The sequence below is a fragment of the Macrosteles quadrilineatus genome, unplaced genomic scaffold (assembly GCF_028750875.1).
Source record: "Macrosteles quadrilineatus isolate MER2022 unplaced genomic scaffold, UCM_ALF_1.0 Scaffold_9__3_contigs__length_116548681, whole genome shotgun sequence".
NCBI lineage: Eukaryota > Metazoa > Arthropoda > Insecta > Hemiptera > Cicadellidae > Macrosteles > Macrosteles quadrilineatus.
Window position 1 is genome coordinate 6,540,977 of NW_026542602.1, and position 23,861 is coordinate 6,564,837.

A 23,861-nucleotide genomic window follows, 5' to 3' on the forward strand; every position below is an offset into this window, starting at 1 on the left:
ACATTTTGTTACCTCGCCCTTGCCTTAATTTTGGATCAAATTTAATGATTAAAGTGTCAAATTACTGGAAATTTTGTCAAGATTTCCAGAATATCATTTATATTTCCTTTGGGCGGATAGGATTCGCCCCATTTCGCATACTAATTTACATGTATTTCTTATGGAAGGAGTATTTTAATAAGATATCAATTAAATAAGTTATAACTCGTAATATGTTGAACCAAAATAAACACATTATATACTTTTCTTGTAGAAAATTTAATCTTCTTTAATTTTATAATTTACTATAGAATACAAAAAGTTGATAGTTTTCGAGATATAATCAAAAAACCCAAAATGCGTACCTTTTTCCCCCCCTTTTTCCCCCCTCCTCCCCCTGGCTCACCACCTAGGAGTCAGGACTTTTGGTATGTTAACACCCTAAGCCCCCTGAACAAGTTTCTGAAGGAATCGCTTAGTTACCTGCTCACGCACTCTACACCTCATTCCTTGACTGGACTAAACCTAGAACATAGTCCGCCCTTAGGTTAGGTTGGGTTATAATTATTAGGTGTGGTCGGTATAATACAAAACTACCAAGTTATTTATTATATATATTAAAAGTCTTAAATTGTTTTTTTATAATATTAATACACCCTACAATTTGATCATAGATCATTCATAATTCTGCGTTAATATTCATTAAAGATATTACGACCTAAACAGGGAATAGTAGAGAGATTACGGCAGTAAATTGTATTGTTGTTTTGATGAAAGATAAAGCTAATGGATGGCCTCGGTGGAGCCTCATGACAGAACAATTCCGGGTGAAAGTTCATCTTGTTTTGTTTCAAGTGCTTCCCGCTTCTGAACATAAATATTTTTTATTACTGAAATTTCATTTTCTGGCAAAATTAGGCTGTCATAGGAGAATTGTTTACAGCTACGATTTATTCTGTAAGAGAAAAGGTAAATAAAATGTTAGCCCAAACTATATCATACATAGTTTTTGCACCAATATTGCATGAAATAAATTCATTGCAAAGATGTATCATTAATAAAAAATTGTTATCGTTTAAACAAAACATATTGTGTAATTGTTTATAGACAGCATACTTTGAAGTATTCTTACAAGCAGTTTGGACTATCTCTAATTAATTGTATACCAGTCATTATCGACTATTATAAGAAAAGGATGTTGTTCATATCTACGGTTAAATAACAAAAGGGTGGCAACAGAAAATGTAAATCCGAAAATAATTTATACATTATTATGACTTTAAAACTGTTCAAAACGTAGTGTTTCTTTCAGTATATTTAAGTTTTTTTAAGAATATATAAACTTGATATAATATTTAAAAAAGTTTTAAAAGCAACATGACTATTTTAGATTTTATTCTATATAATTTTCTTTAAAATTGGATTTTATTAAATAAGTAACGATGATAAACTATTATTTTTATCACATTTATAAGACAATTTCAGTTCTGATAAATGTATCCTCTTTAATCTTTGGGTGATATATACAATGGTAATATATTTAGGAGCTATACTCAGAAATGAATCAAAAATAAGTACATATACAATAAGTATGTTATAAAAAATATGTAGCTACAAAAATTCTATTAAAACCATAATCCATGTTGTTTGAGGCTAAATGCTTCATTCCACCTTATGTAAAAATTACAGTCTTAAAATCATATACATTTGGTATATATCTTCTTATTTAAAACTTAAAAACAGCAAGAAATAGGTTATAATAATGGTCCAAATTCAATAGAATCCATATATTTTTATATTTCAATACATAAATATTGTTCCTGTACAAACCTGTATTATTTGTTGCCAATATCATCTTCATAAATCAAACTTATACTTGTCTAATTACAAATATTATGTCCTTACAGTATTCTTTAATTTTTAAGCTGTAGTAAATTTAATATTTATTACATAACTATCTACCAACCAAATTATATCATGGAGCAGATTAAAGTTTTGATTAATACAACAGCCATGTTTAAAACACTGATTCAATTAATGGTTATTTTAGAAAACAGCATGATCATGTTTATTTTTGTCGAGGAACTTCTTTTATTAATGTAAAAGCAAACCCAAAATCATTATTTATATCTATAAACAAATTCACCTATTACACATAATTAGTATTTCCAAACCCCCAAATTCCGAGTTTAACCAGGTTGAAAAATATTTTTTTGTTATTTCGAAGAGAATAATTATGAAAATATAAAATTTACTCAGTATAAATATAAAATAAACTGCATACTTCAGAGTGTTCATGTTTTTTTTATTAGTAACAAAATCTAAGGATTTGAACCCTTAAATTAGTTTAGTTTTATCAGTTTTACGATGAAGCAAAGGCCAAATTGTTTATAAAACAATTCGTTTTTCTGGCCCAATATAAATTACTCAATACTTATTGACAGTTACATCCACCAGGGACATCTAACATTAAAATCCATTTATTGTTACATGAATACATCTTCAAAATTGTAAACAATATCTTCCCAGTTTAAAGGAAAAGATTACAAAGAAGAAATCACCATTGCTTACGGAAGATTCTTATTTCAGTCCCTTATCCTCATGCTAAAATAAAGTTAGCATTTTAAATTGAAAATCTGATCACATTTTCAGTTTTACACTAAACTGTATGTAAAAGGATTTTACCTGTACTCATAACCTTTTTAAATATTAAATAAATAATGAATCCGTTTGGTTATTTCCATTTATTGTAGCTTCATGGTTTAGCGGACAATTTGGTCATTTATTAGATTGACATCAAGTTTATATCCCATTCCTAATCCATGTAAAGTTTCAGATTTTATATGTTTACATGTATTACAATTCTATATTAAAGTGTTTTAATTAGTAAATTAAAATATTAAATTATTGATTAAAAAGCAGATTCCAGGCTCTAACCTTTGTATTCATCTTGTAAATGCTTCTTTAAAAAGTAATATCAATATAAAGTAATATAAAAGTGTTTTCCATTTAGTAAATGTTTCAAATCTTTTACGTCCAACACGTCTACTTTTTATTGATAATAAAATAACAGATTTATTACAAGATATGTATCAACAGATATAGGTTATTATAACTAATGTTAGTATCTTGATATGGAATATTTATTTTACGTTATCTATCATGACCTTATCAACTAACCTGTCACTAACTTATTAAGTAAATGGAAGTAAATTATCACAATAGTTAAGCTTACGTTATACTGCGTAACTTACAAAACAAATTTAACTCATTGTAAATTAAAATTACATTATTTTACAAATTCAACTTACAGAATATTTACATATAATTACACTAATACCATTATAAACATCTGTATATAACGCGGTAAGCTACTATTCAATGATTATTCATCTACTTAACGCTCTTATAAAAAATAAGCATTGAAAATATTCAGGTAACAAATCGGTTACAACATGAACAACGAGTACAAAATTCATGTTACATTTACACTAACATCTCAGAACATGGGCTCTGGTACAGAACCTCAACTAGTCTATCCTATGTGAGCATCGTGTAGTTGTACAGGAGGGACTACAGGCGTCATCTGCAGGAGAGGCAGAGTATCCAGAGGGTGAGGAGGACGCAGGTTTGCTGAGAGTGGAGGGAGGTTCCGCTCGTGATGTGTTGTCTGCTAGAGATACCGGACACCTCGTGCTCGTTGTGGTCCACGTAGATTTCCCGTGTTCTTGACGGAGTGGCGTAGAGAGGGTCTGTAACATTTTGGAGGGAAAGTGAAATTTTTGTATTTTACAAGTTAAATTTACAAAGAGATTAAGAGGACAAGAGTTAGGATTGGAAAAGTGGCACAGATTAACGGTGGAAGGCGTTTGTTGCGGGCCTACTTCCACAAAGATTTAAAAGGAAAAGTATAGTAGAGGTGTATATAATTAGTATTCTTTATATTTTTCCTAGAAATACGTAGTTAGAGTGAGAGGCTTTTTACATAATCTGTGCATCAGAGGAGGGGATGGCCTATGGAGGTCAGGGGCGAGTGAAAACATTATGAGTTGGTATTACGAAGATTTGTAAACTCTAATTATAAAGTGTAGGGAGTAAGTATTTGTTATTATTGATGGTTGCAAAATTATCACCACTGGCAAAACGATTAACGTTTTAATAACTTGAATCTCGTTGTTTATTCTATGTTATAAAAAATTTTCAATATAAAATTCATACACAAGGTCAATTTTGCAGAGGTATTAGTTTGTGTTTTGCTCAAGGCCCCATTTGTTAGCGTGGCTACTATTTAAGAGTACAGAAGTTAAACTACTATGCAATGTGTAAGGTTTATACATTCATTGTTTAAAATACTAAGAGGTTTTAAACTGGGGCAAATTTTGATCGTTATTATTTCGTAATTCATTACACAGTTTGGTAGTTTGGTTTGACCATATATTTATGTTTTCATTTTTAGCTAAACCATCAAAAGTATTGTATGTTTAAAAATACATCTTACAAAAAATACAATCTACAAATTTAGTTGCAGTTTCTGCATTCATAAAATATTATAAATGGTGTTATCATCTAAATCAACACTTCAATGTTTGGTAGTTAAGTATCGTTTTCACAATTCTTTCATAAATAAAAATTATTTCCTATCATATATAGTACATAATACAATGATAATACGTAATTTAAGAGGTCATCCCCAGGGTTGATTGACACATAGCATGTCACACTGATCTGTGATGTATAATCAGATGACAAGTCTCACCTTGTGTTGTTGTACGTATTACCCTGGTCATCTCTGTAGTAGTGGTTGTCTCTCTCCCTGGAAAGGAAATTTATTACTATACACAAACACCAAACTATATTAATAATTATTATAAATACAAATGAAAGACTCAATCCTAGAAAAATGCAATGAATCCTCAGTTTAATATAAAATAATCAAACACACAAATACAGAATCATATGCATATGCAAGGATATGCGTTTTATCTATTTATTGATGGAGGAGGTTAATATTAATGTCTTCATTGAAAAACATCGTATTTAAATTTTAAGATGAAAATATGTGTTTGTCTTTTTGATTTTAAGTTGACAACCTTTCTTTTTTATTATGATATACTTTAAGTGATAACCACATAGAGGAAATTGTAAGATTATGTGAAGAACATCGTGAATATTGTTTTAAAGGATTTTACATAATTTTTAAAAGGACATAACAAGCATAAAACAATAGAACACATGATTTCATAAGCATTATTTCCTTTTTTATGTACTGCTGAGGTTTTCGTTAAAAGCCTGTCGATTTGAGATTTTTTATATTCACCCTAACAGAATATTACGGGCATTACTGTATATGCTATAACTTTAATATCGAGCAAAAAACTCTTCAGTGCATATTAAAAAATTAAATATATATATATTTTTTGGAGTAGTGCTGTTTAATATATTTACCCGTCACGTTTATTTGTGAATTAAAACAGTAATTCTTGGTAAGAATATAAATTCTACGGACTAACTAGTCATCTTTGAACGTAACCACACAAAAAAGTTCGGCTTCAATTAACACGATGTATATAAATTATAATATTAAGTGACAACTTACGTGGAATTGTAAAAGTTGTTGCCTCTGTAGTAGTAGTAGTTGGAAGCACTGTCGGGATTTTGATTTCTGAAATAAGGGAACACATAATATAAAAAAATTGGAAGCATTAATTGTAATAATAGTTTTTATAGCAAACTTGTAATGTTATATGAAAAAACGTAGCAAGTCTTCCAAAACGTTGGACAAATGTATCCTTTGAGTTACATTAGATAATATCAGTGGTTTAATAGCCAACCTACTATGGTAAAACATACATATCATCTGCTAATACACTTTTAGAAGCTACAAATAAATACGAATTCAATCAAATCAGTTAAATTGTCTGTTCGTATCAACGGGTTTTATATTTTCCATCATTGTGTGCACTTACTACCTTTTTTATTAAAGCTAAATTTGATAAAATCTTTTAAACTAACAAGGGAGTAAAAAAAGTACTTTTTTAATCGGTTCTGTAAGACAGCACACTTTTGTGCGTATTTAAAGACAAATGTGAATGACAGTGAGTGTATACTGTATAATGGTGTGAGATGATCTGTGCACTGTGTAGCTTTGGTAATTACCAGAATCAGCTGTTTCATTACCCAGAATTATTTACTGAAAACCCAATGATTAAGGCAGCTTGGTCTAGGTTTGAATTATCAAAAATCCAGTGACCATTTTCGTGATCAACCCAATGACCTTTGATAACTAGGTGATGCCTACTGCTAGTTAAATATCTAATAATTGAATCATACAGCTTGGTAAAAATATAGTACTGAATTTACTCACCGTATAGCCTAACAATGCCCTCAGCGTTACCCATCGAATTGGACGAGACACACATGTAAGTTCCTACGTCACTTTGGTTGAAAGCCTTTATGGACAACTTCATGTGGACTTTGTAAGAGTTCCGTACTTCTTCTATCTGAACCCTAGGCCTGTAAGCAAATAGAAACCTTTTAGGTACATTACATGTTTGATAATTACAGTAATAAATAAACTTTTACATTTTATACTTTTCCTTATTTCCAACCATGCTGGAAAACATTTCTTTTCTGAATTTTGCAAGAAATAATAATAACTTGGTTTTTAATGTAGTGAGATATATGCATGTAAACCTTTCTGACACCGTTTTTACTTCTTCGATCTCGACTGTAGTACTGTCGGTACACAAAAATGAACGAAAGCTACATTACCATTTTAAATTATCTTAGAAATACTCTCTATACTTGTATATGCACTTATGTATTGGTGATCAATAACTAAAAATCTTCAAGACATACAACATTTACGAGTGCTAAAACTGTTTAGTAGCAAATTCCATTGAAAAATATGTCAACATAAGAACAAAACATACAGTAACTAAATTCAAATTTAAATGGGGTTTATTTATAAATTGTCAACTGTATTTAATTTCTCAATTTCCAGCAAGTATTTATATTTCATGTTACTATCAAAAGTTGGAACTTATTGGTTAATAACAACTCGTATAACTATGAAACTCACCCTGGTAAAATAACTTGGTCCATGTTCTTTTTCCAGTAGTTGATAGTGTTCGGATAAGCTTCGGCTGAACACTCCAGTTGAACATCTGTTCCCAATGGAGCTCCTAACAGCTGATTTGGCACCTTGATGACTGGAGGGACTGAAATACAAAATGTAAAGAAGTTATAATAAAGTGTGCTATAAATTACAAAGAATCAATGTAACTGCTTAGTGGATAATTTATACAATAAAACTGCTGTTGACTTGTGGTGTTTGATGTAATTTTATTGAGCTCAAAAATAAATTCATATAACTATATATTTGAAATTATAACCTTCCAATTTTTTATATGAAGTTAATTAAGTGTTACCATAACCTGAATTTTTTAACATGTTGGTCATAAATATTTTATAAACCAAACGAGCTAGATCATCTTAATAGTAATTGTTCTTATTTTCTTAATAATAACAAATCCTTCTCGTCTATACGACTTTATAATCTAGGTAGGACATTATTTAAAACGTTTCTACATTCAAACTTGCTGCAGTAAAAAAAATGAAAAAAACACTACAATTGTGTTGTGTTCAGTGTAGCCTTTTAGCTTTTAGCTGTGTTCATTACTTCATATCCTGGAACAATATAACAAGTGTAAGTAGGGTTTAAATTTAAACTGTTCTAGACCATTTTGTTGATTTATGTCAAATGTTAAAAAGGTTACAACATGACTTAAAACATAATAAGAAAGTTATTTTATAGTAAACAGTTGGTAACATAAATATATTTCAAAGTAGATCAACAAAACCTTTGAAAATTTATAGGATCTTTTGACTCCACTCGAAAATTAATGTAAAAATGGAGAATAACCATTATTTAAACACATGTTTCGATAATATCGTTTTGTAAACTTCATTATAATATCGATATTCCGAAACGCTGAACGCTTGTCGAAGCAGGCCAGATAAGTGGAAGGATAGACGCATTTCCATGACAAAAGGCCCATCACTGAGCTGAAAATATGGTGAACGTGAATAGACTTTTAACCGAGGAAAAATAGGTGAATACGAGGAAGCCATATGTATGTTAATTGTAGATATAACGTTTAACGCGTTTAAAACACGACTTTGTATTTGATTATATGTTTTATAGTTGTGTGATATAGATGTATTAAGGTCCCAAATTGAACCAAAGGTATAGTAACATTTGAGAATGTGTTTGGGAACCATCCAAAAATCCGACTATAGTAGACACTCGCTAATCCGGCACGTTAGGGACTTAAGACAGTGGCGGATTACTATACGTCTACTAAAAATAGTCTACATTAAGAGACAGGCAAACACACTGCTCTATATTTAGCGTTATCAGAAAACTGTTAGTTGGTGTATTCCATATTTTATTTTACTGTCTAAAATCACAATTATGAAAAAAAATAAAACCCCCAAATTTTGTTCAGTCCATTCAACGTTGCCGATAGCTACCGAAGTTTTCCGAATGATCCCGACTACGTCAGCCGATCGCTCCAACTGCCAAACGCGCTTTTGTGTCTTAGTTCAACACACAACAATTTTGCAAACCTCTAGAACTAGATTATGGTACCAGGCCATTGGATGTCAGATTTTTCTCTTTTGTAATTGTAGCTTTGTGATTTTTAGCTTGGAATTGAAGATGAGATTTAAAAAAAGATCAATATATTCAATACCTATATCCCATTTGGTAAAAACAATATTTTACAGTTATTTAAAACAGACATCATACAATGTTCGTTCTTAGTTAAAATATTGTTTTAGCATAATTAACTGAGAAAAATTAAAACGATTAAGAGAACGGGTTAGGATAGGATTAAGAACTCTTTAGTCGACTTCTAATCTGTTTGTGAGAAGGTTCATTCGGAAAACAATAGTTTCCTCTTGATGGCTTTAAGAGCTTAATACGACGAACTAAGTATCCTACAAAACGATTATCTCGTTTATTTTATTTCCAGCCGTTACTCTAGCTGCAACATATTTTTACTTTGATTGTGCATTAAATGCATACTATCCCTATTATCCATACATAATCCCAGTAGGGCTCAGAGCTAAGGTAAAATGATGTTATAAATGTTTATTTGGTGTGTTATGTTCTGTATAATATTAGTAACTCACAATCAGTGACTTACACATTGTTTTGTTCATTGTACATTGTTTGATGTCTGGGTTCATGCAATGTTTTAACCTAAAAATTATTTTTAAACTTTATTTTGCTGGAAACATATAGAGTTGATAGGGAAATGTCAATAGACATTTTTCACATATTGGCTAGAGTAGTGGAGAACTGCCGGTTTTACCTCACTTTAGACACGTTTTTCCCATGTTATTCTTATGGGGATCATTTTTTGGCCACCAATTCCAAAAATCCTGATCTTTGCCCAAATAACCCTATAAAATTGTCAAACCTTATTTCTTAGTTATTCCCTATAAATATATTCGATATTAAGCAAAAAATAAAAAAAAACTAATTATTTCATTTATTGACCCATGCATGTGTATATGTATAGTAGTATAGTTTGTCGCCGCCGTTTTTTGGGGTGCGGGGTTTTTGGGCTAACTCCCCTCCCCCCTCACCTCCTCACCACTCCCCTCTGCCCCATGCACAATTGCTAGTACATCTACCATTCCCCTTTCCAGTTGATATTTTATATTTCTATTTCAAAATCATGTATGTGTGTGGTTTGCACGCGAACTCGGCTCATGGCGTGGGCGCGCTCCTGACTCATGGTTGTTTCTTGCCTCTAGTGGTGACGTGGTGAAAACGTCACTCACTTGGGCTTGCTCCTTGCTAGTCTTGGATCTGTTGAAGTAATTTTTATAAATTTTTAATTTCTAGCTGAAAATTTTTAAAATTTCCAAAATTTTGAAATTTTCGAAAAGTCTATAAATAGAAGTGACACAATTTTTTTTTGTTATATATAAAAATGAGGCCCACCTGTCAACACTGCTCCGTGTCGCTCTCCACCAAAAGTAATATGATTCGTCACTATAAGGTAATTCATCAAATGAAGGTGAAACTGTGCAAAGTTTGTAATTTAATCTGTGATAGTAACATTGCTCTAAAATCGCATATATTACAAAGTCACAAGAGTTGTAATTTCTGTAAAACGAATATTGTTGGACATTTTAAAAGACATGTTAGTTCTTGCATAAAATGTCCATACACAATGATTAAATTTGTTGGTGAATCGATTAGAACTGACCTTGAAAATACTCTGAAGTCTTGTCCTCTACCGATAAAATGGACTTTAGTTAGGAGAATCAAATTTATAAAATATTCAATGGATCAAAATGGTAAATTAGTTAATGAAAAAGAATGTATAGCAGATTTTCGAAGTCTTACTACCTTAACTATTGAGAAGAGAGATTTAAAGCCTCAAATTGAAAATGCACTTTCAAAGATTGATGCTTCCATACACAAATATCAAGCCCAAGGCAGTGGATGGATATATGACCATACTAAATATTGGCAGTTCCATGTTTACAAGTATAAACCCCTAACTCCAAAGTCATATATCCCCACACCAAAAAGTATTCAATCAAAACATGCTGTTTTAAATATAAAGAATTCTGACAATAGATGCTTTCTTTGGTCGATTTTAGCAGCTTTACATCCAAGGTATGCAAACAATGCTGAAAGGGTTTCTAATTATGTACCCTATGAAAGTCAGTTGAATATGACAAACATAAAGTATCCTGTGAAAATATCTGATATAGATAAATTTGAAACACAGAATGATATAAGTATTAATGTATTTGGGGTTGAATATGATAAATTTATATATCCATTAAGAACGACTAAACTAAATAGTAATACTCACATAGATTTATTATTATTACAAGAAGGTCGTAAATCACATTATTGTTTAATTCGTGATTTTGATAGGTTAATGTTCCACTCTACAAAACATGGCCATAAGCAGCATTTTTGCAAGTTGTGTTTACAACATTTTTACACTAATGATATATTAGAACGTCATGTAACATATTGTAAAAACTTTGATGCTCAACGAGTGGAAATGTCTAAACAAGATACATTACAATTTAAAAACTATAAATATCAACTTAAAGCCCCATATGTAATTTATGCAGATTTTGAATGCTTTATAAACTCTAATATACATATTCCATCGGGATTTGCATTTGTCGTAGTAAAAGATTCAAAAATTATTTCTGAAGAGTTGTACAGTGGCACAAATGTTATGGATGTGTTTTTTGAAAGATTATTTCAGGCTTATGATTATATTAAAAATCAAATGGCAATATATATTCCTCTTCAAATGACCCCTGAGCAAGAGGTATCTTTCCAAAACTCAACACATTGTCACATTTGTGAAAAGCCCCTATATTTTGATAGGGTGAGAGATCATTGCCATTCCTCTGGACAATACCGTGGAGCTGCCCACAATGATTGTAATTTAAACTATAAAGTAACAAAGAAAATACCAGTATTCTTCCATAACTTGAAAAATTATGATGGTCACATAATAATGCAACATTTGGGAAAATTTAATAATCGTAAAATTAATTGTATAGCTAAAGATATGGAAAAATATATATCATTCTCTGTTGATGATTTAGTATTTTTAGATTCATACAACTTTCTGTCCCTTCCATTATATAAATTGGCTTCCAATTTGAACACATTTAGATTCATACAAAATCCACTACTACAACGTAAAGGTGTATATCCCTATGAATATATGACGGGACCAGATAAGTTTGCAGAGTCTCTACCCCCAATTGAAACATTTTACAGTTCTATAACTAAAGAACATATCTCTCCCAATGAATATGAACATGCTAAAAATGTATGGACCCATTTTAATATAAATAATTTACAAGAATATCATGATTTATATCTTAAAACAGATGTATTGCTACTGGCTGATGTGTTCGAGACATTTAGAGACCTATGTTTAAAGGATTACAAACTTGACCCTGTACATATGTATTCACTTCCTGGACTTACATGGGAGGTCTGTCTTAGAATGACAGGAATAAAATTACAAATATTCAAAGATGTTGACATGCATTTGTTCATAGAAAGTGCGATCAGAGGAGGAGTCAGTATGATTTCTACACGTTACGCTAAAGCAAATAATAGATATATGGGTGAACACTATGATCCCAATCAAGAGAGTGTCTATTTAATATATTTAGATTGTAACTCACTATACTCTACAGCAATGTGCGAGCCACTGCCTGTGGATGGATTCAGTTGGACTAATGAGATAGACTACAAATATAATCAAAATGATTAGTTTGGATACATTTTAGAAGTTGATTTAAAATATGATAAAAGCTTACATGATTTACATAATGACTATCCATTAGCACCAGAGAAAATGAATGGCAAATTAATACCTAATTTAAATGACAAAACTAAATATATTTTACATTATAAAGCATTACAAAAATATGAGGAATTGGGTTTGATTGTAACAAAATACCATAGAATTTTAAAATTTAGACAGTCTAAATGGCTTGCGCCCTATATTAATTTTAATATTGAAAAACGCAAATGTGCTAAAACTGATTTAGAAAAAGACTTTTATAAATTGTTAAATAATAGTCTCTTTGGTCGAACAATCATGAATCAACGCAAGTTTCGTGATATATATCTCAAGGATGAGTCACTATTAACAAAATATGTCACTAATCCAAGGTTTGACTGTAGCAAAAAGTTTGATAACAATTTACATGCTATACATTTAAATAAATTAGTTGTAAAGTTTAATAAACCAATATATTTAGGAATGACCATTTTGGATATCAGTAAAGTAATAATGTATGATTTCCACTATAATTATATGTCAAAATTTAAGAACAAAAGATTTCTAATGACAGATACAGATTCATTAATGTATGCTATAGTTACAGAGGACTTTTACAAGGAAATAGAATGTGACTTACACTATTTTGATACCTCTGGATATAGTAAAGACCATTTCTTATACTCTGATAAAAATAAAAAAGTCACTGGAAAGTTTAAAGATGAATTAGGTGGTCATATTATGTATGAATATTGTGGTTTAAGACCAAAGTTATATTCTTACATTCCTCTAAAATGGTTATATGAAGAAGACAAGCAAGCTTTAGAGGTGAAGAAAGCTAAAGGAGCTGATGGTGCCACTGTTAAACATCTCCTCAGACATCAACATTATTTGAACTGCCTTGCAACTGGGCAAGATTACTATGAGAATGTGACAAGAATTAAATCTATAAATCATCATCTTCAAACCTTAACCATGAATAAAAAAGTATTATCCTTTGACGATGACAAGAGGTTTATTCTAGAAGATGGCATCAATACTCTTGCGTTCGGTCATTATAAAATCGATGTTCAAAATGTGTAGATGTATAATAAATGCAAATGTTAAAAAACTCCAGTCTTTTATTTATTTACCCTTACCATCCTCTTGATAGAATTGGTCAAACATAAATCTATATTTGCCATTATTCTTTGACCTTTCTTTGTCTATTACGAAAAAGCCATATTTAGTTTTATCCCAACATTGATGACAGAGATTTTTAAATTGGTCAAATGAAAAGTCATTACCAACATGATTGTGATATACATGTTTTAAATTTAAATCATCTTGTTTGAATAATATTAGGAAATTTACATTATCACGTAAATGTTTGTGTACTTTGCTGTAAGATTGACACAAGTAAAAACAGTTAATATTTTTATGTCGACCCATTGAGAAAAATTGTGTAATATTTGGACTATTTATGTCATCAAATACAACAACTGACTGTGATTTTACATCATTTGGTGTGATTTCACAGTCAGTAAACGTGTGTAATTTCACTTCATCACACAAACTAAATATTTCAATTATTTTTTTATATTTTTCTTGTTCTAACGATTTGGATATTAAATATAAGTTTGTAAATTTTAATCCTTCCTTTCTTACAATTAGGTTATAAATTACAACCGTCTTCCCACTTCCACTTGGACCGCAAATAACACATCGAATATTGGTAGGAAATAGACCCAACTTCTTTGGTATATTTTCCTTAGTATGTACTATTTTAAATTTGTATTTTTGTTGAATAAAAGACATTTTTTATATAATAAAAATGGTAAAAAATGTTAATAAGAAAACATGTAAAAAGGGCAAAGGTTTATTCCTAAAGCCTTACAGGGGTCGAGGGTTATTGAATACTCTTATAAATAACCTTCCATTTCCACTTCACATACCAACATATCAATACTGTGGACCTGGGACGAATGTACGTGAGAATTTAGCTAAAAATGTACCTCCAAAAAATAAACTAGACTCTTATTGTAAAGAGCATGACATATTCTACATGAATAATCCCGATACTGCTGCTCGGAACAAAGCAGACATGAGATTAGCAGACTTAGCTTGGACTAGAGTAACGGCCAAGGACGCAAATCTTGCTGAAAGAGCAGCTGCTTATGCCGTGACAAATTTGATGAAGGCAAAAGCAAAGATGGGAATGGGATTAAAATTTAATAAAAAAGATGGACAACTACCAGCTGTTAGAGGCCGCAAAAGACGTGCCTCACTTCAGGGGAGTGTACCTAAAAAGCGAGCTAAAAAATCTAACACCAAGAGTAAAAGAGTGCGGAATAGTTAATTTAGATAGCTCATCTGGCACACATTGGACAGCATATCGTAAAAATAAAGATATTGTAATTTATTTTGACCCATTTGGAATCCAACCTCCAAAAGAAGTAATTAAATATTTTGAGGGATATAAAATCTACTATACAACCGATCAAATACAAGATTTAAATAGTTCTATTTGTGGAATTTTATGTTTATCATTCATAAAAAATATTTCTTTATAAAAATGGATTCATTTACAATAACATTTTCGGGTACAGAGCCAGAGCTAAAGTCAGTAGGCCTATTCTTTCCTCCCATAGAATTAAATGATGATTATGTTATTGGATTGGTAGATTTTCAAAGTTATAATTCAATATTTAATGTTAAAAAACCACTAAATACTTTAACATATTACAAAGTAGAGAAAATGACTTTACCAAAAGGAGATATCTCAGTTGATGATTTAAACCGGTTATTAAATGGAAAACTTAAAGTTATAGTAGGTAAAAATGGAGAAGCATTAATTAATACTAAATCCAAACTTTTATTCAAAGGGCTTATTCCAAAATTAAATCAACTTAAAGGAAAAAAATTAACCATTAGTGAAGGTGATGATGTTTTCTATTATGACCACAATGCTCCAGTTACAATAGAAATTTCTGAAGGAACATATGAGGTGGTTGAGCTTGCAAAGGAAATTCAAAAGCAAGTCCCAGACTTTTTCCTTACAGCTAATAATAAAACTATGAAAGCGACACTACTTTCTAGCCACGTGTTTGATTTTACAAAACCATGTTTAGGGTCTATTTTATTAGGATTTAAAGGTGTTTCTACTCCTGGTGTTCAGTTTGAATCTACAAATAAAATAAACATTAATAATGTAAATGTGATTAGAGTAAAATGTAATATTGCAAACGGGTCCTATTTAAATGGCAACAAATCACACACCATACATAGCTTTTATCCAGAAGCTCCTCCTGGCTACAAAATTATTGAAGTTCCAAGAAATATTATATATTTTCCTGTAAATAAGAGAAGTTTAGATGTTGTCAGTATTACATTTGCCGATCAACACGACAAGGCAATTGACTTTAACGGAGAAGAAACTACAATTACTTGTCATATAAAAAAGATATGAGAATTTATAAGAATTTATCTATAAGTGTACAAAATGCTAGGTTCCTAAAGTCAATAGGACTAAAGTTAAAATTTTCTATTAATAAAAATGGAAGATTTTCTAGACGTTACAGGGAAATCCCAATTCGACGATAGTGTGGTTAAAATTACAAATCACTCCTATGTTCCCCACAATACTTTAGCAATAAATAATTCTGATGAAATTCGAATATGTATTAATAATCAAGATTTGCTAACTCTCCCATGTAGAAGTTATCTGTATATTAAGGGAGAAATTGAGAATCATGATAAAGGTCATTTTATAAATAATGCATTTGCGTTCTTATTTGATGAAATTAGATACGAAGTCGCAGGTAAAGAAATAGACATTGTAAGAAACCCAGGAATTTCTAGTCTTATGAAAATATTGAGCTCTTACAATAAAACAACTAAATTGTCAAATGTAGCATTTGATTCTGACACGAATTTAAAAGAGTTCCATAAAGGTGGCAAGTTTAGTACATGTTTACCATTAGAGCTGTTAATGGGTGTATTTGAGGATTTTAATAAGGTATTAGTAAATGTCAAACAAGAATTGGTGTTGAAAAGATCCAAAAATGATTTGAATTGTATATTAACAACCGCTAGTGCTCCAGCCAGTGGCACTGCTGATTTGATTCCCAAAATTACACTTAACTCTATTCAATGGGTCATGCCACATGTGATACCATCAGATGGGGAGAAGTTACAATTACAAAAGATGTTATTGCAAAATAAAAATTTGCAAATTGCATTTAGAAGTTTAGAGCTGCATGAACTTCCATCATATCCTAATACCACAAGACATACATGGTCAGTAAAGACGTCTTCAAGTTTAGAGAAGCCTAGGTATATTATATTTGGTTTCCAAACAGCTAGGGATAATAGTGCACGAAAAAGAACTGATGAATTTGATCACTGTAAATTAAAAAATCTCAAAGTATTTCTAAACTCTGAATATTATCCTTATAGTGATTTAAATCTCGACTTTGAAAATGGAGATGTCTCTAAAGCTTATGAGATGTTTATGAGGTTTAGAGAGACTTACTATAATACTATCCCAGATCCTATGATTAGTAGGGCTGAGTTTATGAAGAAATATCCACTAATCGTAATAGATTGTTCTAGACAGAACGAAACAGTGAAGGAAGGAATTGTTGATATTAAATTAGAGATTGAAACTGCAGAAAATGTACCAGCAAATACATCTGCATATTGTTTGATAATACATGATAAAGTGTTTGAGTACAATCCTTTGTCAAATGAGATAAATAAAATGTAAATAAAAGATGAAAAATATTCAACAAGAATTGGTTGACTCTGCAAATCAAATAAGAGAGAAATATAGAGCTTTAAAACGTGGCAAGTTTCTAGAGGCTGAAGAGAGGTTCCAAACATTCCAACCTTTAATAGAGCCATTACAAGAATTAAAGAAAATCACAGCTATTGGCAAAACAGAGAGGCCTCGAATGGAGATACTCCCAATGACTCCATCTAGAATATCAATGATACCAAGATTACAACCATTACAACCATTACAACCATTACAACCATCCACCCCACAGAAATTAGATTTTGGTCTTTTAGCATCAGACTATTTAGGAAATTACCTCAGTAAAAGTAGTATGACAGACACTACATATGGTATTAGACGAGAAGCAAATAAATTTTTTATTGGAAATAAGGAAGTTGATATTGGCAATGATGATGTTACAGTTGCAAATAAAACCTACAAGGGGACAAAAGGTTTATGGGAATTGTTAACGTTAAAAGAACCTGAGAACTATACTCAGGCTGATTTGCAAAATTATAAAGAAATTTTGGAAGCTACAAATGGACATTTAAAGAGTTACAAAGATGGTGCACCAATTTCAAGTAATAGACATACTAAATATCTTAATATAATCAAACCTCTATTTAAATCTGTTGGTGAAGGTTTGAGACAAGTGACTGGTAATAAAATAGACTATATTTATTGGGATGATCCTAATGAGCTTGTAGATAGGTTAAGACTTCTTTGGCTAAGTCGCCAAGCCGGTAACTCAGGAGTGGATAATGAAATAGATTCCATTATTGAGGAATTGAGAGAAAGTGGAATTATTTATTAAATAAAAATATGTTTATAGATAAATTTTATCGTTTATATAATCCATATAATAAGCCCGCAGAACCCAGGGCGGCAACCATGAGTAGTGAACCTACTTTAAATTTACAAGATGATAGTTGGAATTGTTTAAACCGTAAAATTGGTAATGTTAAAGATGGGGAGTTTGTAGATGATGTATCAACTTTAGGACAGACATTAACTAGAAAAGGTGATGTCTTTTTACAAGGTAAAACTAAATATGAGTTTTTAGAATCTAAGAATAAAAAGTGGAATGCTAAAAAACAGAAAATTACTAATGTGAAAAAGGGTGAAAGTTTAGATGATGTGCCCACTTTACAACAGACTTTAATACGAACAGATGGTGGTACATTTGTACAAGACAATAAAAATTATGAATTTTTAGAATCAGAGAATGGTGTTTGGAATGCTAAGAAACGGAAAATTACTAATGTAGAAAAGGGTGAGCGTTTAGATGATGTGCCCACTTTACAACAGACTTTAATACGAAAAGAAGATGGTAAATTTATACAAGATGATAATAATTATGAATTTTTAGAATCAGAGAATGGTGTTTGGAATGCTAAGAAACAGAAACTTAGCAATTTGATAGAAGGTACAGATAGTAAAGATGCTGTGAATGTTTCACAAGTTCCAAAAATGGAAGCAGGCTATTGGAGTTTTTATAATAAAAGGTTAGTACGTGTTAAACCTGCCATTGATGAAACTGACTGTGTTATAAAAGAACAGACTATAACTTTTGATAAAAAAGAAAAATGTTGGGATGCCAAAAACAATTTATAAGAAATCTACCAGAGGGGGAACATTCGGATGATATTTGTCTAATGTCACAAGCTATGCATTACGATGGATCAAAATTTGTATATGGAGAAAAAATTTTTAATTTGATGGAATATAATCCTGATTTATTAGTTGCTGACCCCACATCTTTGAGTGGATTTAAGTATATAGATAATAGACCATATATACCAGAAAACTATGTATTTAAAAGAATGGAAGATAATCTATTGATTGGGGCTAATGGTGATGTATTTAGAGTTACAGGAAAGGATGATGTTATAAAAAATGAATGAAATTGCATACGAACTTCATAAGCCTGCAAGAAAGAATTTCATTAGAAGGTCTTTTAAAGTATTGGGTATAAACGAAACTGTACAAATAGATTTAATTGATATGCAAAACTATGCTAGAGAGAATTCTGGCAATAAATATATTTTAACTTTAATAGATACATTTTCTAAAAAAGCTTATGCTGCTCCACTAAAGAATAAGACAGGGTTGGTGGTTACAGAAGCCATTAAAACCATTCTACCAAAGGGGGTTAAAAACATTCAATCCGACAATGGAAAAGAATTTTTTAATCAATATTTTAGCAAGCTAATGAAAAAATTAAATATTAATCACTATCACACATTTTCTACAACTAAGGCTGCAATTGTGGAGAGGTTTCAGAGAACTTTAAAGAATTGGTTATATAGAGAATTTAGTGTTCAGGGGAGTTATAAATGGTTGGATTTACTTCCAAAGTTAATTCGAAAATATAATAATAAAGTGCATAGATCTATAGGAATGAAGCCTAACCAAGTGAATATTAAGAACAGTAAATATGTGCATGAGAGGTTGCATGAAAGGACTTCTAAAGTAGTGCAAGTTAAAAAGCCAAGATATAAGGTAGGTGATAGCGTGAGAATTTCCAAATATAAACATGTGTTTAGTAAAGGATATACCCCAAATTGGACAGGGGAACTATTTACAATATCAGAAGTTAAGAATACAAAGCCTGTGACTTATATCTTGAAAGATGAAAATGGTAATATAATCAGAGGAGGCTTCTATACAGAGGAGTTGTTAAAGACCAAATATAAAGACATGTATTTAGTAGAAAAGGTAATTAGGAGAAAAGGTAATTTATTGTATGTCAAATGGCTTGGGTTCCCAAGTAGCCAGAATTCATGGATTTCCACTAAGGATGTTCAAGGGAGCATGCCCGCGACCAGGAGCGCGCCCACGCCATGAACCGAGTTCGCGTGCAAACCACACACATACATGATTTTGAAATAGAAATATAATATATCAACTGGAAAGGGGAATGGTAGATGTACTAGCAATTGTGCATGGGGCAGAGGGGAGTGGTGAGGGGGTGAGGGGGGGGGGAGTTAGCCCAAAAACCCCGCACCCCAAAAAACGGCGGCGACAAACTATACTACTATACATATACACATGCATGGGTCAATAAATGAAATAATTAGTTTTTTTTTTATTTTTTGCTTAATATCGAATATATTTATAGGGAATAACTAAGAAATAAGGTTTGACAATTTTATAGGGTTATTTGGGCAAAGATCAGGATTTTTGGAATTGGTGGCCAAAAAATGATCCCCATAAGAATTACATGGGAAAAACGTGTCTAAAGTGAGGTAAAACCGGCAGTTCTCCACTACTGGCTAGCCTTATATGACAAACAAAAAGGTTAATTAATCAAGGATGAAATTTCGTCCATAAGGTGACAATAGGTAATTTATCATTTTTATTTGCAAATGGTCCTGAAATGCTATAAAAATGAAGTCGTTTTATGTGATAAAAATAGTTCTCAGTAAAGTATCAGTAATACTAAAGGCGGGCGGTTAGTATTTCATAGTATATTAGTACAACAACGTATACATAAAATTAATGAATGATCGGTGATTATTTGTAACTACAAATTCGATGAAAAAGTGTCTTTAATTTATTTTAATAATAAAAGTTTTATGATATCTTAACCCTACAACTTATGGTGAAATCATATAATCGTACGTGAATTAAATTTAAAAATTTATTGTTCAAAGTGTTTTGTAACTATCATAGAAACGTAAAAGCAATGCAAATAATACTTAAACATTTGGATATAAAGTAAAACGATGAACGTAAAAGTAACGATTCGGGCTGAAGAAGTTGTTATCATGACAAAGGCTTATAGGATTGTATTATAGAATCGACAATTATGGTTGCGTGATATGAATAATAACTACCATCTTTCTCTTCATCGTTTAAGCGTCTATTTTCTTTCTGAGTTTTATAAATAAAAACATCACTTACTTACTCAATTTAGTTCAAATAGACATTTTTCTAGTTAATAGTTCTTACAACATATTGTTTTATAATTTAACCTGTGATATAGCTGTATAGCCCTAACATTATAAATAAAAGTTGAATGTTAATTTCCGTAGCATTATGTATTTTTTTATAAGTTAACATTCACCTGGTTATTACATAATTGTTTTCCTGTATTAAAGTGCATACACAATTAAAGAAAGTTGTTAGTAAATAAGCAAATCAGTCCACATGAAATAAGCGATTTTTATAATTACAACGTCTAGGCTAAACCATAGGATTAAACGGGGTGAATATCTCAGGGGTTGGATTTTAATCAGTGTAGAGATGCCTTAATTTAAAAGTGATAAACCACGATGGTCACAAAAAAAACCCGTTATGCTATAAAAATGGAAATAATTCTAATCTTATTGACTTAATTTTTTTTATAAATAGGGTTTCAAAACTTTGTATAGTATGATTTGTATGTAAAGTATGTGATAGTATGATGTGTATGTAAAGTATGTGATAGTATGATGTGTATGTAAAGTATGTGATAGTATGATGTGTATGTAGAGTATGTGATAGTATGATGTGTATGTGTAGTATATGATAGTATGATGTGTATGTATGTATGTATGTGATAGTATGATGTGTATGTATAGTATGCGATAGTATGACATGTATGTATGTATGTGATAGTATGATGTGTATGTAAAGTATGTGATAGTATGATGTGTCTGTAAAGTATGTGATAGTGTGATGTGTATGTAGAGTATGTGATAGTATGATGTGTATGTGTAGTATATGATAGTATGATGTGTATGTATGTATGTGATAGTATGATGTGTATGTATAGTATGCGATAGTATGACGTGTATGTATGTATGTATGTATGTATGTGATAGTATGAAGTGTATGTATGTATGTATGTATGTATGTATGTATGTATGTATATATGTACGTATGTGATAGTATGATGTGTATGTATAGTATGTGATAGTATGACGTGTATGTATGTATGTGATAGTATGATATGTATCTATAGTATGCGATTGTATGATGTGTATGTATGTATGTGATAGTATGATGTGTATGTATAGTATGTGATAGTATGACGTGTATGTATGTATGTGATAGTATGATGTGTATGTATAGTATGCGATAGTATGACGTGTATGTATGTACTGTATGTGATAGTATGATGTGTATGTGTAGTATGTGATAGTATGATGTGTATGTATGTATGTGATAGTATGATGTGTATGTTGATATTTAAAAAAAACTATCAAAATACCTTATTTTTGGAACATCTCTTATAAAAAAAACCTTTGAGGTTATGTGTATCATCTCGCTTGGGTCTCGCACTACATCAATAGTGTGAATCTATTTTATTTCACCAATGCAGGTTTAACAGTTCGTCTAAATACTGGAGACCTTAGACGATTATCCCAGTATATACTATATGATAATTTATCAAATAAAATATTTTATAATCCCACTTACAGTTAACGTTTAGTGTTATTCTCTTGCTGACAGCTGGTGGAACATCGTTGCTGGCGATACAGAAATACGCTCCCATCTGTTTACGATCCAGCTTCACTAGATGTAGGCTGTCTCCACTGAACGACTCTACTGTAATGTTGAATAAACAATGAATATCAATCATGAATAAGTGAGAAAAAGCATGAAAGACATAAGTAAAACCATAAGCAACATGTTTAAACGGTATAAAATTAACAACATAGCCACAAGTATTGTTTTGAAATTTTCTCGTTCAACCCGTTTCAGAAAGAACACATTTTAAGAGTCTTTGAGGGTAGCTGTCATTTTAGATTATTTAAACAGCTGTTGAAGGGTTATTAATCATCCAAAAATATTTTTTTTAAATACAAAAGGGATTGTAATTTAAATATATAGTGGACTGTGGGATTAGAAATGTTCTTCCTACTTTTAATTTATATTTTTTGTTTTAACGTCTAGGCTTCAAAGACTCTATTCAAATGTTTTATATTTAGGTTTGTGTTAGTACATTTTACTGTAAGTACTTGTCCTAATTATGGGTCTCCCATTTCTGAAAACGTCCTTACAATTTTATGAAGTTTAGAACAGGTGTGTGCTAACATACCAGAATTTGAATAATTGTAATAGTATTTGTTAATGTTGTGTTCTTTAAACATTTTGACCGAGTTAAATATATGAATTTTTGAAGTAGGTTACACCAATATCTACAATCACAGCTTCATTTGAATTCCAAATGTGGGAACTCGCTACGATTTTAACCCATAAAAATTGTAACGCTTACTAAAACATTAAACTGCCAATTCCTAAATCTTATCAACATTTCGGAATCACATAATTTTTGACATTCTCTGTTTAATTAGCAAACCACTACGATTACAAGATAACTTTCTGAGTCCGTTACATTTGAAAATGAGATTGTGGCTTCTATAGCTTAACACCAAATACAATTTTACCAGCGCTTCAAAGTCATCATCTAATTCTAAAGCTACCAACAAAGTACCCTTTGTATGTTTTGGCTGTGGATTGCGACGCAGATAGCGGAAACTTGAAACCAGAGCAAATTTGTAATCTCTCTTTGTGCTGCTTTGGAGTTTAAATGTAATAATGGATACATAAGGGCACACTGAATGTCTGCTTAGGATGTTTTAGCGAGGAGTATGACTACTAAGACTATGGTAATTTGGCTCTTAGAGAAACCACTTCGACAAACTTAGTGTGTAACATTAGAAATAATTAGAATTTTACTCATAAACATTTAGCTTCATGTAAGCTTTATATATACTTATTCTTTAGCACAGGACATAGCTTTCTTTGAAATTAAAATTGAAATAAAACATTAT

The 23,861-nt window shown here is 30.9% G+C and overlaps 1 protein-coding gene across 3 annotated transcripts in view; it reads right to left on the minus strand.

Moving 5' to 3' along the window:
* Positions 1-1,860: 1,860 nt before the first annotated feature.
* The window catches only part of LOC129004336 (lachesin-like), a 180,872-nt gene continuing 158,871 nt past the window's right edge, over positions 1,861-23,861 (minus strand). For 2 of the 3 annotated variants that reach the window (XM_054432891.1, XM_054432892.1), the window contains exons 8-13: positions 22,504-22,632; positions 7,061-7,199; positions 6,344-6,492; positions 5,576-5,641; positions 4,736-4,792; positions 1,861-3,731 (exon numbers count right to left, since the gene is read on the minus strand). In XM_054432891.1, the coding sequence (XP_054288866.1) occupies positions 3,562-3,731; positions 4,736-4,792; positions 5,576-5,641; positions 6,344-6,492; positions 7,061-7,199; positions 22,504-22,632 (710 nt within the window). In that variant the 3' untranslated portion in view covers positions 1,861-3,561. The remainder of the gene's footprint in view (positions 3,732-4,735; positions 4,793-5,575; positions 5,642-6,343; positions 6,493-7,060; positions 7,200-22,503; positions 22,633-23,861) is intronic. The other variant, XM_054432894.1, reaches the window with a different exon arrangement.